The sequence below is a fragment of the Haliaeetus albicilla genome, chromosome 3, assembly GCF_947461875.1.
Source record: "Haliaeetus albicilla chromosome 3, bHalAlb1.1, whole genome shotgun sequence".
Classification (NCBI taxonomy): domain Eukaryota; kingdom Metazoa; phylum Chordata; class Aves; order Accipitriformes; family Accipitridae; genus Haliaeetus; species Haliaeetus albicilla.
Window position 1 is genome coordinate 25,439,105 of NC_091485.1, and position 17,235 is coordinate 25,456,339.

At 42.1% G+C, this 17,235-nt stretch overlaps 1 protein-coding gene and 1 long non-coding RNA gene across 3 annotated transcripts in view; one reads left to right on the forward strand and one right to left on the reverse strand.

The window, feature by feature from the left end:
- Positions 1–6,716, reverse strand: part of ABHD3 (abhydrolase domain containing 3, phospholipase) — a 25,628-nt gene extending 18,912 nt beyond the window's left edge. For both annotated transcript variants that reach the window (XM_069779138.1, XM_069779137.1), the window contains exons 1-4: positions 6,438–6,716; positions 4,670–4,833; positions 2,510–2,692; positions 763–808 (exon numbers count right to left, since the gene is read on the reverse strand). In XM_069779138.1, coding sequence (XP_069635239.1) covers positions 763–808; positions 2,510–2,692; positions 4,670–4,833; positions 6,438–6,584 — 540 coding nt within the window. In that variant the 5' untranslated portion in view covers positions 6,585–6,716. The remainder of the gene's footprint in view (positions 1–762; positions 809–2,509; positions 2,693–4,669; positions 4,834–6,437) is intronic.
- Positions 6,717–6,801: 85 nt separating this feature from the next.
- On the forward strand, positions 6,802–11,179 carry LOC104320233 (uncharacterized). The gene is made up of 2 exons (XR_011323974.1): positions 6,802–7,300; positions 10,767–11,179. It is a non-coding gene; the product is annotated as an uncharacterized lncRNA (long non-coding RNA).
- Positions 11,180–17,235: the final 6,056 nt, after the last annotated feature.

Genomic DNA, 17,235 nt, shown 5'->3' on the forward strand with positions numbered 1-17,235 from the left:
GCTGCAGAACTGTCAACAAAACACATATGAAGAAACAAAGCTTATTCAGCAATATTTCATCATTCCTTGTCCCTAGCTGCAGAAAATGTTTAGCTTCAAGACTTTGCCATTTGTGGGATTGCCAGTTATTTCTAAGCAAACATAGTATGCCTGTCCCAAATGCAAAAAATGTCTTTTGTAGCTGATTTTGTGTCATAATTGCTGAGAAAAATACAAGAACACATTTAACATCTAGGATATGGCTCCCCATAAAAATCTGGTTCATTAATTCAAAAACACATAATATGGATCAATTTTAATGGCACAACTATTAAAATCTACTTTAAACTCATACTGGCAACTCATAGTGGGAAAGTAATTAAGGCTGCTTATATTTGGATTTGTATGTTAAAACAATGGGAGAAAATTGCATTGACTGAACAGAATTTCTTGGATGTGTGCATTTTAGATACCATAGTATTTCTGGAAAGAAAAATGTAAGGATTGTTCATTTTAATGTTACAGATATTAATAATTTACATTCTTTCCTAAAATGAAATGTTCACAAAAATTGTGTGTTGACCAGTTGACCTCTTTGAGTTTTAAAATAAAAGATGGATATTGGCACATGATTGATCTATTAGATGACTAGATTCTTTTCTCTGCATTTACAACATACGCTGTGAGTTTCTCTCATTTAAATCCAGCTGTACAAATAGACATAAATGATTCCATATATACTGCTTATAAGTGAGAGATGTTTATCTTAGAAGTCATCCTTACCAGAAGATCCTCACCAGCAATTCCCCGATTGTTAAAAACCACGCATCTAAAAATTGAGACAGTAAATTCAATTATACACATTGTTCACTCCACTAAAAAAGATAACACACAAAAAAATGAAAATGCATAAAGAAAAATAGGCCAGTTCTATGAATAAGTTCAGCACATAAATATTTACAGTCCTACAGATTCTGAAGTCTGACCTGTGTGGAACAACCTTGAAACCAAAATGGAGTTCACTGAAGTCAGCAGGACTCTATTTGAGCTCTGTGATTCGCCCATCGAGGTCAGATTGCAGAATGAGAGCCCCAGCATTTACCTGAAGATAGTACATGCATCTTGTTCTGCCTGCACTCTGAGCTGGCCAAATATAAGCCATAAGCTCTGCCAGTGCAGGGCTGAGCCTAAAGCAGTACTCTGAAAGAGAATGTCAGAGATCCATGTGTAGACATCCTCCAAAGCTACATAACTGTATTAAATAGCAAGAAATGAGCCAAATCAAAATTATGACAGCTGCATCCAAGTTGCAAGTTCTTGGGGATGGGATGCCTGTGGGAGTTTTCTAGCAGTATTACCATGATCGAAGGATCTATACTTTCTTATAAAATCTTACTTTTCTATTACTCTTCTACCATCTCATTGTAATAATTCTGTTAAATAATATATACATATTTTAGATGGGTTAAAGGCATGAAAAATTACTTATTTTGGTATTTTTCTCTCAAATGTTGCTGTTTAAAAACAAAATTATAACATTCTGTTGAAATCTGACCTAAAGCTCTCCTTTTTTAATGCTATACCTTCTTTTCTCAGCTGATCAAACGAAGATATTTCTGGAATTCTTTCAGGAATACTTAAAAAATTAATTGTAAGAAGTTGTTGATTTGAGGGCTTTCCTCCTCTGATATTTTTTGCTGGTAAGTTTTAAAGTGATTTTAAAAGTACTTTGAACAGTTAAAGTGCTACTTTACTTGCATAATTTAGTAAAGCAGTTATCCAAATCTCCAAACAGAGATAGCCAGACATGTAGATAAAAGTTCATATATATGTATTTGAAGAACTTATTATAGTCAGTACCAGAAGCCAATCTGCAAAGACAAAATGTAATATTCCAAATACAGATCCTGGAACAATGACAACTTATTTAAAAGCACAGCAGCAGCAATATGATTACATAAAGGAATCTACTCATCGACTAATCCACTTCTTTTACCCAACTTTGACCAGAAGCCTTAATAACAAAACTAAGTAAAGCAGTGACAATTAAGAGGTGACAAACCTCTTCCTTAACCACCACCAGTAAGAGCAGTCTAGCTCTCCTTTCTGCACTCACAATTTTGAGGCTGCTGAATCAAGCAATTTTGGCATTCAGAAGCTGACCTCCTCTGAGGCCTGCTGCCAGCAGCCCATCCACACAAGTTTTCTTGGAGCTCAACACAAACCCCTTCACTAGAAAGTGTAAAGGTAGCACAAATACTGATATAATTTAAGAAGCAGCAGCAAAGGCCTATGCAGACTTAGCTTGTTTTCACTGCAGTCTCTGGGGCACCTCTGTAGATACTAAAACAGCCCTTCCAAATGTACTGCCTGTTATATAATTCTACTATTATTATTACTAATAATACTTTCTTACATAAACTAATGTCTTTAGATTTCATTTGCCTCAGGAAGGCATCTTACACATATACATACTTATATTTGATCTTACTGGAAGAAGCAAAATACTAGCAATGAAATACAACAGCACCTATATCCCAGGGTTTCGCTTTGATGGATCATATGAAGAATGTAGGATTCCTTGCTCGTTCCTGTCAGGCCAGGCAGTAACAGGACAGTGGGTCTTGTGCTGGCATCCGGATAATATAAGCTGTCATTATTATCAAACCAATCCAACGAAATCTGTCCTCCATCTGCTGTTTTAATGAGCTCACTGAAAGGCACATTTCAAGACAACACTGATTAGATGGAAAAATACATGCATACTATTAAGAGTACTTACAGTGTACAAATTACCAGGTATGAATTCTGCATTTTTAATTATGTTTTAATACTCCAAGTGCCACCTAACTAGGTATGTTTGCATGTTCACCATTCAGGAAGAGCCACACCTACAGCTGACATGAGTTAGCACAGTCAATTTGTGGAGTAATTCCTGTTCCCAGTAAATGAAGAGCTGGCCTTTCATGAATTGCTGCTGACGTACTGGAAACTTGTAACTAGTATGATTTTTGGCATGGCCTTCTATTTTATATAGGCTTGTGTACTGCAGATTTCTTTGGATCATCTGAGAATCTTTTGATAGCACACTGGGCAATGTGTTAAACATTTATCACATTTTTTCCTCTTTATCCAAAGAAGCAGCATGTATAATGGCACTTTGTTATGTTTGAAACACACGGAACACAGACACGCACTACTATATCTTTCACCCTGTATCTCCACAAACCTTGCTAGAATGCACTCTTAAACCATGTATCTTAAGAATGCAAAAAATATTATAATATCCCAAGAAGCTAAGCATGCATTAAACAATGACAAAAAGGTTTATTTCTTTTTTTAGAAACATACAGCATCTTCCCTCTTCCTGGCAATGAAGATATTATACGAGACAGTTGGTGTAGGAACTACCAAAAGGTAAGCCTACCTTGCATTTGATTTTTCAATTGAAAGTCTTGATAGCACCTACTTCATATTTTAAAGCTCTTTAGCCTTGTTGGACTCATTAGCTTAGCTTTGCCCTTTTTCAGTAACGGGAAGTAGATGCAATCCTGGTGTGTACTGCCAACACAATCTCAAATGGTGCAAAATAAGCATTGCCCCATGGAACTATGTTTCTTCCCTCGCAAACCTTGAAATAGAGACTATACAAGAAGGGCTAGAAAAAGTGGACATGGCCATACCACTGAAAAGTTTCCTAGTTACTAAAACTAAGGGAAGCTGCTAAATGCTAAAACTATTCTACCATGCAAACAGAGCTGAAACAACTTGTGCTGCATCCAGGTTCCGGTGCATAAAAGTACTTCTCCTTAGGTCTTGTGCCAAATGCCTCATTTGCCAGACTAAGTCTCATTTCTGTGTGAGAGAGATCAGCTGAGGACAAACACTAAATATAAGTTCTTTCCCTTTTAGAATTTGGGCATCAAAGAACACAACATAAACCCCACTGGTGAAAGTTACTCTGAAAATCCCAGAAGTTTTATATATTCGAAACAAGGCTAAATGTGGCCATGCTATGGTTAAGATAGTACCTGTTGGTTCAATGGACAGATGCAGTGATTGCATGAGCTCTGCAAAATGATGGCATTCAAACACCAGAATGTTTGATATACCAGATGACTGTGCTGCCATCCAGAGAGACCTCAACAGGCTGGACAGGAACTTCATGAAGTTCATTGAGGGGAAGTGCAAAGTCCTGCACTTGGGAAGGAACAACCCTATGCACCAGTACAGGCTGGGGCCTGACCGTCTGGAAAGCAGCTTGGCAGGAAAGGACCTGGGAGCCCTGGTGGACACCACACTGAACATGAGCCAGCAATGCTCCCTCGCAGGAAAGGCAGCCAACAGCCTCCTGGGCTGCATTAGGAGGAGCATTGCCAGCAGGTCGAGGGAGGCCATCCTTCCCCTCTATTCAGCACTGGTGAGGTCACACCTGGAATTGTCACCAATATTTCAGTGCTCCAAAACTCTCTGAGCTAAAATAGGGCCATTTGGGAACCTTGACCTTTTAAACCTACTGTATATTGAATCCAGGATAGAGATGGTTCCAAGTCTATGATGGAGTTGTAAAGGCAGGCATAAAGCAAAAAAAATGGGCACAAGCTTGAGCAACAATGGTAGCTGTGACACAATCAGAGTAAGGTAACTGCTGGCTACCAAATCAGTCACTTTCCAGAAGAAAGGCACTTACTTCCTGTACCGTACTTGGGGTCTAGAGGTGATAAAGGGACGCAGGAGTGTCTGCACCCGACCTTCCCAGCACCAAATGGTGGGATAGTAAGTTTCAGTCACAACAGGGCAATATTCCTCAAGAAAGCGGCAGAAATGGTCATTGCTGGCCACCAGCTGGGGTTTCTAGGAAGAGAGACTACAGTCAGGCAAGGGCATTCATATAAAAAACAAACTGACAAAGAAAGAGAGAAAGAAATGAAAGCTTGTTTAAATCATCTCTCAGTAAACTGGTTTCTTTCATATAATCATTTCAATGCTTTTTCCTGTCATGGTAAAGAGATAAGTAAACAAACCCCAAATGAAATGCCAAAATGCCAAGCTGAAAAGTGAAACGCACTAAACGTAATGGATTCCTTACCTATTTCTAATAACATGCTATTCTAGCTCTACTTTTACCAGCATTGTATCTTTCACTGACAAATCAAAACCACACAGTCTCACAGCAGGTGAGAAAGATTTTACTGAATCAATTTTCTTGCACCGCACAGAAATGACGTTTAATCTGTGTAGTTTGACCTGGTATCTTGTAGTGTACCTGCAGTACCTGTTTTAACCTAGTAGGACACTCCGTCTCCCATCTCATACTACGGTACACAACTGCATTGGTTACTCATCTCAATGTTCTGCATGCAGAGATTTTTCTCACAGCTTCTGTTTGTATACCAATCAACATGGAAATCCCTGTATACCAAACATCCCATGTTTTAGCAACCATATTTCTTAAACTTCTCTTTTACACTGACTCTCCAACACACAAGCATTAATAGGACAATAATAGATGATTTGAAGAAAACTGTTACACATACACAGCCGCAGTGGCATGTTCTCCCTTCATTTTTCTCCTCTGACCAAAATCAAGTACGCTTTTCTCAGTGAAGAGGAAGGCTATGTTCTCAGCAGTTCTGTGAAGGACTGTGGCAACACACGTCTTCCACCGTCATAAATCTTTTGATACGCATATTTTCAGGGGCCACTTTAGATCAGATCAGTCTCACTGTATCCAAGTAATTTGCGAATGCCTAATTTATCCGTGAAACCAGTACTAACCAGAAGATGTGCAAGAGTGTCCTAGCCCCCAAAACACTGCGATAGTGGTACGATGGTATCGAAGGCAGACACGAGGGCAGCAAACTACTTTATCGCCTGCCCTGTTAATAAACCAAAGAGGTTGGGTTTTTGTCGTGGAGGGAGGGCTCCTGACCTCCTTTTCCAAACCATCGCCCCCAGCCAAGTTCTCCCCCTAGCACGAATGCATTTCGGGGACGTCTGAGGCCAGAGCCCCTTCCCCTCCCAGGCCGGGCACGAACAGAGGAGAGCTCCCTCAGGCCGGCCGGCCCCCGGGGGCGGCTGGCGGGCCCCAGCGGAGGAAACGCCTCAGCGGTTCACGGGGAGCCCAACGGCCCCGGCGGGCGCGGGGGCTGCGCCGCCCGGCCCGGCCCGGCCGCGGGGACGGGCCTGTGCGGGGGGCGAGCGGCGTTTCGGCCAGCCGGCACCCCGGAGCGGCACCTCCAGAGGAAGGTCGGGGCGTGTGAGGACGAGGCGAGCGCAGCGCCCTACCCCCCGGCCAGCCATGTCAGGTGCCGACGCTCCCCTCGCCAGAACGGCGCCGGCTGCCTCCGCTAAGGGGGGTGGGTCGAGGTGATCTTCGCGGGACAGTCCCTGCCAGGACGGTCCCCCCGCGGCGGGACACCTGCGGAGCCCGCCCGTCCCGCCGCCCTCCCGCTCACCTTGGCGATGCTGCTGAGGTAGTAGCAGGCGTAGGCGACGCCGAAGCCCAGCACCAGGGACAAGCCCACGCCGGAGCCGAAAAGCCCCACGCGGACCTGGCTCTCCAGGTAGAGGGAGATCTCTCTGGTCAGCACCTCCCAGTCCATCGTACACGCGGGGCGGCCGCGCAGCGCACCCCGGCGCGGAGGGAGGAGGAGGAAGAGAAGAAGGAGAAGGAGGAGCTGCCGCCCGCCTGCCGCTGCCCGCGGACCGCTCCGCGCTACAGCGCCTCCGGCGGCATCCCCGCACCGCCCCCGGACCGCCCCCGCCCCGGCCGCCGAGGCCTGCGGTGCGCGGGCGGGGGCCCGAGGCCGGGGCCGGCTTGGAGGGGCCGGGGCCGGGGCCGGGCTCGGCGCGGAGAGGCGGGCTGCGGGCGGGCCGGCCGCCTCCCGTAAGCGGGCCGCTGGGCTGGGCCGGGCCGGGCCGCGGCGGCCACAGCCTGGCCCGCAGGGGAGGAAACCCTGAGGGAAGCGGCGAGGCGCGGCCCTGGGCGGCGTGGGGCACGTCGGCCGGCCGGCAGGGCCGGCTTCTCCACCGCGCGGTCGCCGGCATCGCCCGCCTCACGGCAGGTGCCTTCCTAGGGCGCCTTCGGTGTCACCTTACCCCTGCGCTTTCCCTCGGGCAGGGCGTGTGGGGTCAGACAGGAAAGGGACCCGTCCAAAACCGTGAGGAGCAGCTGATGCAGGCGTGTGGATACTCAGTCACTCCTGGACAGGCAGCGTGTCCCCTTCCCAAACACTCTTACCTGTACAGGACACAAGTCCTGCATCATAGAGGAGGAAGAAGGGACGCCGGGGCTTCCAGATGCAGCACTGGTTAATCGGTAATTTCTGTCTAAATATTTTAAGCGAGACTGAAGCATGCAACTGCTTTTCCACTTCTCACTGTTGTTACAAGGCGTTAGCGGGGATCAGAGAGGAGCAGATGTGTTCTCTTAACTACCAAGAGAAATTCTGCCCGCTCCCTTTTCAGCGGTGTGGATTGTTGCATGGAGGCCCTCGTGTGGTTGCTAACTCAGACGCCTCCCCTTTCAGCTTCAGAAAAAGACGCACAGTATCTTTCCTTGGCAAAGTCCTAGCAGCGCAGCTGATAACACAAAGAAGATCCTGGAGCTGAGTGTCTGCTATTTGAGATGCATGCATGCACCACAGGATACAGAAGTACTTTCCTTCTCCTTATTTTATGCCTCAGCTCCATGAACTGTTGAGAGAAGACAGACTTTGCTTGGTGAGACTCTTCACTTCTTACCCTATCCCTGTTTTCTTGCTATATCTGAATTTTAAAATGTAATTGAACTGGGGCCATGATGAAAAAAAAAAAGGAATATAAGAGCAGAAAATGAGATGTGGCCTATTTCAATTGCTTCTCCTTACTTGGACAAATCTTACCAGAGAGATTCTTCTCTGACATAAAGCATCTGGGCCCAACTTTTTCCTGTTCACCATGAAATAGCAGTGGCAAGCTCTTGGATGTTGGGCCACAGCTTAACTTAGAAAATACTGAAAGGGACTTTAGCTTTCTACACTGTAGAGAAAAGTGCTACCATGTTCATATTCTGTGGTCAAACACTTTGCTTTCATGCAGCAATGGTGGATTCCAGTCCTGCTTTGACAACTATCATGAAAACCCATCATAACATCTAAAGACTTTGCAATCAGATGGTTGTTTCTGATGGCATTGCTAATTTGGATGTGGGATTTGGAAATGTCAGGCATGTTTTACCATTCAGTCTGACAAGTGGAAATCTTCTACTCATCACCTTCTTTTTCTTCTCAAGTAAAAGCAGTTTGTACAATTTTAAGAATTTTTCATTAAAGAATCAGAATGATAGAAGTATGCAAAGTAATTAATTGATATATTAAGAAAGGTAAACTAATAAGAGTGTATTGCAAGGTTCTGAAGAAATAAAAAAATACGTATTCTTCCTATCCAGTCAGCTGTCCAAAGTTTCCAGAGACGCAGGGGCAGAGCTATTGCAGCTGTTGAAAAGAGTATGGGTATTAGTAAACAGAGGCTAGGAAGGATCTGGGGTTTGTTTCTTCTCCCCGCAGCTGTTACAGAAAAAGGAAACTGAATGGGTGGAAAACCTATTGTCATCAACACAGCACTTCCTCTGCTTCTGCTTACAGAGAACGGCCATACCAAGGTCTTGGTCCTCACTTGCTGGGAATGTATGTTGTACATACAGATAAAAGGATTTATCGTGAAGGAACACAATCCAGTGTGAGCAGCTGGAGTAGATAGCTTAGTTCTGAGAACATGTAGGCTTCATCAACAATGTGAACTTGCGCATCTTTGGAGACACTAATTTGGCTGAACTGAGGACTAGGCTTTAGGATGCAGAGGAACCTGCTACTTCTGAAGAAGGAAACTGGTTGTTGCTTGCCACAGACTGTTCTCCTGCATTCAAGTCCTGTGCCCATTAAGCTGAAGAATCCCTGAGCCACCCAAAAACTAAAGAAAAAAAAAACACCAAATGGCTGAGAAAGAAGAGGACACAGACTGTGTCCATGCGGCTTGAAGGCTTATAAGTGCATTGACACATTTGACCAAAAAGCGGAAGGCATGGCTGTTGATGGTTAGAGAAACCCTTCTGAAGCATACAAAACCAGCAGTTTAATGACTTGATCAACAATTTAGAGAGATTGAATGCATGAAAAAAGATCCAGACATTAAAGGTTGGTGAGGTTTATCTGATCTTTGGCCACTACCGTGTGTTGATTACTCATGGGAATATTGACAATATGTCAGGCATATATGGCATGCCATAGGCAAACTGAAACAAATTACATGTACTGAGAAGGGCAGAGGGGTTTTTGTTACTGTTTAATCATGTTGTTAGTAACTTCCTTCTAATTTAAGCAATTCCCATCAGATCCTCCAGTTCCAGTGTTGGGTTTTGGTTTTTTTTAGTCTTTAAAAGGTTATCCTTCGGCCTACAACACATTTTGCAGAGCTGAGAAAGAAAACACTGTATTCTGCTCGTATTACAACCACTTCCAAGCAATTTAGTGATTGCAAATTGTGTGTGTGAAGAAAACAAGGTGGTCACTATGGTGTTTTGAACTCTGTCTCCACATTTTTTTCAGAGAAAGATAGTCCTACATTCCCAGAGAGACTTGCTATTTGCACTATGCTCTCTCCTCTCTAAGTGCTTCATAAAATGATTGCATCAACCCAGCTCTAATGGATTATAGATTAGGCAGAAAGGAAAGGGCACAGGATTGTTGTTACGTATCGTCTCCCAATTTATTTTGCTTAAGCGGTAGATAGTAATTTACAGAAGCAATTGGTTAGTCACAGCTTAATTTACATTTTTAACTAGGAGGCTATGCTGTCTTTATTTTATTTTTTGTTAGGGGAGGTGGTTCTGTGATCGTTTGGGGTTTGAGGGGGAGTTAATACATTCTTGCTGATGTTCCAGTGGACAACTGCAAGCTGGTCCTGGCACAGTTCTCTGTAGCCTCACTCTCAGAATTTATTTCAATAGGCGCTGCAGCACCTCTGAGGCGGGGCAAAGTGACTTTTAACTTCAGAGTTTTAAATTCGAGGTTCTGTTTGTTTATATTCTTTTAACATTTGTTTAACTTTAGCATTCACGTAACAAAATGGGAAGAATATCTTTGTGTCAGCCTGACCTATCTTTGGAATACCTAAAAAACTGCAGGTCCATGTATAAAGTATCTGAAAATTTTTCCATCAGTGCAGGGAAGAGGGCACTCACTGTTCCTGATATTTGTTATTAGCAGGGGAATAGGAGGAAAAAAAGTGCATTTGGAAAATTCAAGTCAGCATTTCTCAAGCCTTCCTCATGCATATTATAGATTTTTTTTCTTTCCTTAAAGTGTGAATGAAGTAGGGAATTAATGAAGTCAATGTAAATGTTCTATGTTGGACACTCTTCAAATTTCAGGGGAAAAAGCCAGGCTGTGGTTATGTTTGTACTCTTGGTGCTCATGAAAAAAACAATGATTGTGGCATTAGGAAGAGCTGCTTCTGTTCGTGCCTTTCTTAAGCTTTGTTACTCTTACTATTACCTCCATATTCCCATGCATCCATGCATCCATATCTTTTTCTTCCATGCTTCTCGTCACTCCCTCATGAAATATTTCTCAGCCCTTTCCAGTGATAATGTTGGAAGGAGCATAGGAGTCAGAAGGAATGTTTTGTACCATTTGATTTAACTTTCTTTAGCTATGTTTCCTTCAATTAAAATGTGAGTGTTTCAGTTCAGCAGGTGTAGATTACAAATGCAACCACATAATTTAGTATTGTTTCACTCTGTTTAGGTGGTCGAAGATACCTTCAAGAGCTGCTGAAACATGAAGACTGCCCAATATTTGTCTCCCTTGGAATGACTCTTGCAGGATCTAGTCTACATGAAACCACCTCCCTGTGTTTGAATACAGCTGGCAAACTGCTAAATACAAAATCGTGGTTAGGAGAGGATCAGACCGATTTGACTCATCATCATGTCAAATAATGGTGATGAAACTTTGTTTTGTGTCAACTCAAATGTTCACAAAGAGTTAAAATAAAGGTTAAAATTCTCTGATATATAGCACAGTATAATTCTCAGAAATGTGAATTAACCTAAGATTGATTATTTTATTCACAAACCAAAGGTGACAATCCATGGAATGCTGAAAACTGAGAATATGAGACAGTACAATATAAAATAAATTGAAAGCAAGCAAATATACTAAGGACATTTCTCTTAATCTTTTTTTTTTTTTTTCATTAAAAATGTTAACAGAAGCTGCTACAGAACTTGGAGAATTTTCATAACAGTACAGTAGAGCTGGATGTTGAATCTAGGTTAAATTTCCTCCTGGCTCCAAGGAATCTTTATTGTAGCTTAAAGTGAAACATTCTCATTTTTATTTACCTATTTTCATTCTTTTATAAACACTTCAAAGTGGATAAAAATTTGCATCTTTATTTACAACCAAACAACTTCCATATACATTTGGTAAACTCTTGTTCTACCTACATCAACAGTATGGCTCCAGCTGAATTCAGCAGTCAGAAATATGTCCAATGAATCCTTTTCCTTTAGGCAATTTCTTAGATTTTCTTTAGCATTTTAACAGTGAAAATTATTTATAAGCATTAGATACAATCTTAAATGAGATGTATATTAAAAATGTTTACTTTATGCAAAGCATTTAGCCTTGTTCAGCAACAGATTTTTTTTTTGTTGTTATTTTTGAAATTTTCTGTTTTTGATAATACAGATTTCAACAAGTCTATTAGAGTGTACTGGAAATCTTACTTCTTAGAATTTAGGTTTACATAATGTTGTGACTGGGACTATTTTCTTATGACAAAACACAATGTTTAGATTCTGCTTGACTTAATGTTTGTTACTATTTTAGCAGATTATTAAAATTAAACATAGATATTATTCAGTGCTTAAGTAATCTTTCAGGCATTACTTAGTGCATATTGAGTGCCTTTGTAATACAAGAAAGACCTGTACTTGACTGTAAGCAGATTAGTCCCATTGATTGCAAGAAAAATTATCATGTACATAAATTAGGAACATTCTTAAAGTATCTTGATGACCCAGGGAGACAGTTTATTTTCCTATCAGTCTAAAGATATGACCTAGCTGGTTCTGACTACATATGAGAATTTCAAGTAAGTATATTTTCTTTACTATCTTTACAATCAGGAAATCTAACACCAGGAAGAAATTAATTCCTCCTTCCAATGCATCAACTAATTTAAAAATCATCTATTAATAAAACACCAATATGCAGCTAAACATTTGGAAATATCATATAACTATACATTTTTTAACCCTTTGAGATTTGCTGAAGTAGGAGAATTTGTATAGATGTGCAAATGCAAGTACATGGTATTGTAGTGTGTATACCCTAGATCGCTGCAGAATTTTTACTTATTTTATTTTGTCTTTGAATATTTAAAACTTCAAGCTTAATTTCACAGGTATGTTGTTTTCTCTCCACTTAAAATAGTTCAGCTAATTAAAACTTAAAACTTTAACGGAGAAGATTCCATGATGTTCCTGCTAGGAAAAGATAACCTATTATTCTTTATCCTAAAATACTTTTTTCAACATGTTGAAGTTTTTAGCCAGATACAGAAAAAAATTCCTTCTTTTTAGCAGATCTCCATGAAATTAGTTTTGTTTCACAGCAGGAAAATGAAGTGATGTATTTATAATCTATTCTCTGCTCAGCTGCTTTTCTTTCCTAGAAACAAAGTAGCAGATAGAACTCCTTAGGGAAAGAAAGAGCAGCATGGACACTGTGGGTTAATATACGTTTTCTAATTAACAGTTTCATAGAGGATGCCAGTAGCATAGTAAAAACCAAACCCACTAAAGCGATTTGCTATGTTGCATGACAGCTTGCTCACTATCTGGCATTAAAAAAATATTTTAATCTGCAGAAACTAGGAAAAAATCAATGCCAATTATTCATGACATTTCGGAAAACTGAGGAAGAAATTAGATTGTGTTATGGATAATGAATCTGGTAAATAAAGCAGTAGAAAGAGTGCAACAAGTTAACAGGATAGGTGTGTTTTAGCATTAATGAGAGATGGTACATGGCCACGGGATGGCAGCAGAGGCTGAGGAATTACCTTTTTTTTCACCACATTAAACTACGGATAAACAGGATATGCCCTAAAGTACCTAACTGGTTCATCAGGTTCGAGAAAATATACATTATGTATATTTTCACTTAAAAAGATGTGGCATGTTGATCAGACCAGAAGTTTCTGCGGAGAGTGATTATATACTTTTCTTTTTTTTTTTTTTAAATTACATTTGGGGCAATTTTTTGTCAGTAAAACAGTAGTTTTAATCTCATTTGCATATATTTCCATCTTTCTTCCTCAGTTAGTTGAGTTAGTTCCACCCAGAAGAGTAGGCATATTTTGTTAAAACCAAGGCAGTTGCTTACTTTTTCGTAATTCCTTTTCCTAATGCTTTTGTCCTCAGGAAGAAAACTGCATTATAAAAACCCCTTTTGGGGAAAATCAGAAAATTAAAATCTAGAATGCCTTCAATTTTTAAGAGAAGGACTAAGAAAACTGCTTGTTCTAATATAAAGCCTTGAACTGAGGAGGCAGAATCTTTGCACTCAGATTGGTATAAATTAATAAGATCTACCTTTGTATTTTAAAAAGAAAACTACAGTTTGCTCATTATATGTAAACTAGATGCTCTTTCTCAACTGCTTGGAAGCTATTTTTATATATCCTTCGTACAACAAATTCTGAGAACTCAGGATTTGTGCAAGATAGTAAACAAAACCTGAAAACTCCATAAGTTAATAACTGTCTTTCCAAGAAGTTGGGATTTTTTTCTTCTAAACCATATAAAAGCAGGCTTTTCACATGGGATTCTCTCCTGCAATAGGCACAGTCCTCTTTCTGCATTGCGTGTTCCAGATCCTACATTGCAAGTTCAGCTTTAATCAAACAAGACAGTCCAGAAAAACTTCTATCAAACTCTCTCTTCAATCCATGTAAATACTTATCTTAAGATTCCCTCCTGGACCGTGACATTTTGCAGAACAGAAAGACAACCAGGCAGAGTTTAGGCAAGCAGCTCTCTGGAATGGCTTAGATGAACAGGGGCATAGGCTGGATGACCTCCCAAGTCCTATTTCATGTGACCCTGTGAGGGTTGTCTTGAGGATTGTCTTACCACAATCCAAGTCTTGAGGATTGTCTTACCACAAGACAAGTAAGCAGCTCCTCTTACAAAAAGCCAATACGTTCTCCAATAATAACAAGGAGTTAAAAGGGATGTCATTAGGTTATGCATGGCACTGAGTTTGCATAAACCAGAGGTCTTCTCTCATGGCCCCTTGCTTGATTGTTGTAATATGGCAGGAAGTAGTAAGGAAGACCATAATCACCAGCTGGAGGATGGCGTGACTCAGCAGTATACGTAATTTTGGGTAGCCAGAAGGGAACTCGCTCTGTAGTTATTTTTGTGCACCCAGATTCCTGACTGAATGCATATTAATGAGTCTTTGCAATTACAGGTGAGTATGCCTAGAGCACTGTGGATTCCCTTCCCCCAGCCTGTGATTTAACTGCTCTGTCATGACTACCCAAGGTATTCAAAGCCAGCACTACCTCACAAGGCAGGCAGCAGTGATTAATTACAGCAGCACTGCTCAGGTAAATTCTGCCTTTGGCAGATAAGCTTTGGTTGCACCTCCTGCAGCAGTTTAAGGCACTACCGCTCTGCCAGTCTGCCCTGGTGGTCTCCTGCCATAACAGGGATGGCAGAAAAGCATATAGGTCCCATGCCTCTGCTGGTGCTCAGTTTGAGGAGGCTTGTGTGTGAGTATGATTTCTAGATTGTAGACCCAAAAAGCAAAGAAATAAACCTCTACTAACTCCAGTAGTCAGGTTTTAGATGGCATTTTGCTCCACAATTTGAGGCCTGATAGATTAAATTACCTGGAGTGTGAGGACATGTTGGCTCTAAGGCTGTAAAATACCCACTCTGTGCGATAAAGTCAGAGCAGCAAATACAACTTTAGGAGATGTGATAAACTCTCAGCATTCATCAGAAGAAAAGAACAGTGCCGTTGAGGGACCAAAGACTTGTTAAAGACAACTGAAAATGCCATATGCATTTATTCTGTGCAGAACCAACCAGCCAACGAACTAACCCCCTCTGCCTGCAAGAGTCCCTAGGCCAACACCATTTTTTTCAGTTGCAAAGTGAATACGACTTCTTTCCTTAAGGTATTGCTGTGTCCAGTTTCCCACTGCAAACAAAATGCTGATACATACCTGGATTTTGCAAGTAAGTCATCTGATAGAAAAAGCAGGTGAGTAGATGAGTAGGAGAGGCAGGGTCTATTGGGATGGACAGAGCAGGAGTGGTCAGGAGAAGGATTATCAGGAGAGAAGAAGCTCCAGGATAGTATCTGCCCACATGCACTGCTGCTGAACTGCAGCAGTAGACTTTCTGAATGTCTATAATTCAGAATTTCTTGGAAAAATAAATACAAGGGATAAACTCTTCTGATTTTCTCCAGGAGTACTAATTCTGTTCTCAAACTTTGTTGGTTTTCCTGGCTCACATTTCCTGGTTGCAAAAAGCCTTTTATCCAACCCTGTCAAGGAGCAATAGAAAAACGTGCTCTGGGTTATCCTTAGATATGCATGAACCTTATCCTTGCCCATAACTATGAAAGCATGAAAAAGGAAAATGAGGCAGATGGGAACATTATGACCATAGATAGAGCCTATCTAGATCCTTCAATAGAAAGGGAAATTCTGCCATGTGTTACGCATTTAATTTCAATTACATGTACCAAATGTAATAAGCTAGTACAAGCTGCGGGTAGCTTTCGTATGGGGAGAAGCATTTGCAAGAAAACTCACACTGCCTGGCAATTGCATGCTTTTCTAGGGTGATATCTGCTAGTGTTTTGGGGTTTCCACTGCAGAAGTAGAAATCAGACACTGCTTGAGAGTGCCTATTGTCAGGACACAATTTCATGTTTAAGGCGACGTTCTTTAGCATTAGCATGGGTTAGGAAGGAATGAATTATGTGACGAATGTGGTGGTAGTCTGGTGGTTACATGTTCATATTATTCTGCTTTGCTGTACATATTGTGAGAAAACTACACAAAAGAAGTCAGGAAATTATCTCATAGACTCTTCTAGGCATATTAATAACCACGAAGGTGGAAGGAAGCACTGAAACAGTAAAAGTACCCAGGACACAAGGGTAGCTGGGCTGCCTTTTATCAGCCATTTCCCTGTTGACTAAGAAATGGTATTCTTTTGTGTGGTTCGGACTTGTCTGTCCTTTTAAGACAGATGCTTTTAAAAAGTTGATGTGGAGAGACAAAAACAATTGGAGGACCATTTTTAAAATGAAGAACTGTATTCTATGTAAGATTACCCAGGATGTGTGGAGTTAAAGGAAATCCTTGAATATTGTAAGGGTGAATGTCCTTCATTCTTGCTTATGGAGAGGGTAGTTTATAAAGAATTGTATTTAGGTTTGTCCTCCATGAGGGATACCCTGAGGTAGGAAGGGCGGGTGGAGGTACAGGTTCCCCCACTCTGTTGAATGGAGGACCTGAATACCAGCTAAAAAAGCTCCTGGGCTATGGAAGTTTATTTTGCATCTTACATATAGACTTGCTTTCCAGGAGAGTACAGCGCCACTATCTCACCTCAATAGCGCACAGGACTCGTGTCCACGGTTAGGAAAAAAAAAAGAGGATTTCAGGGCATAGAAGTAACTAGAAAACGGGGGAAACGCAATACAGCTATACCTAAGCTCTATCGCGCGAGACTTAACTGATACAATTTAATTTGGGAAGGCTGGCTCCGCGGAGGGCAGCGGCAGGAGCGCCCTCCCTGCTTCTGCCGCCAAAATCACCTCAGCCCCGGGCGGGGCGGGGCGGGGCCGCTGCCCTCGGGGAACTCAACACCGCCCACGCCCCCAAAGGAGACCGCCAGGCTGGCGACTGGCGGAAGCCCCAGGCAGTTCTGCCTGCAGGGGTAAATAAATCCCTCTTCCCTCCTCTGCTTCCTCCCATTTCCACCGGCACCGGCCCGATTCGGGGAAGCGGAAGGGGGGGGCGGGGCGGGGCGCCGGCACCGGCACCGGAGCAGCAGCCGCGCCGGTCAGTGACCACCCCGGCTACGCAGGTGGCGCGCGAGTGCCACACCGCCTCGTCCGTGCCCCGCCGCGCTGCGGCTGCGCAGAGGCGCCGGGGCGGGCGCATGCGCAG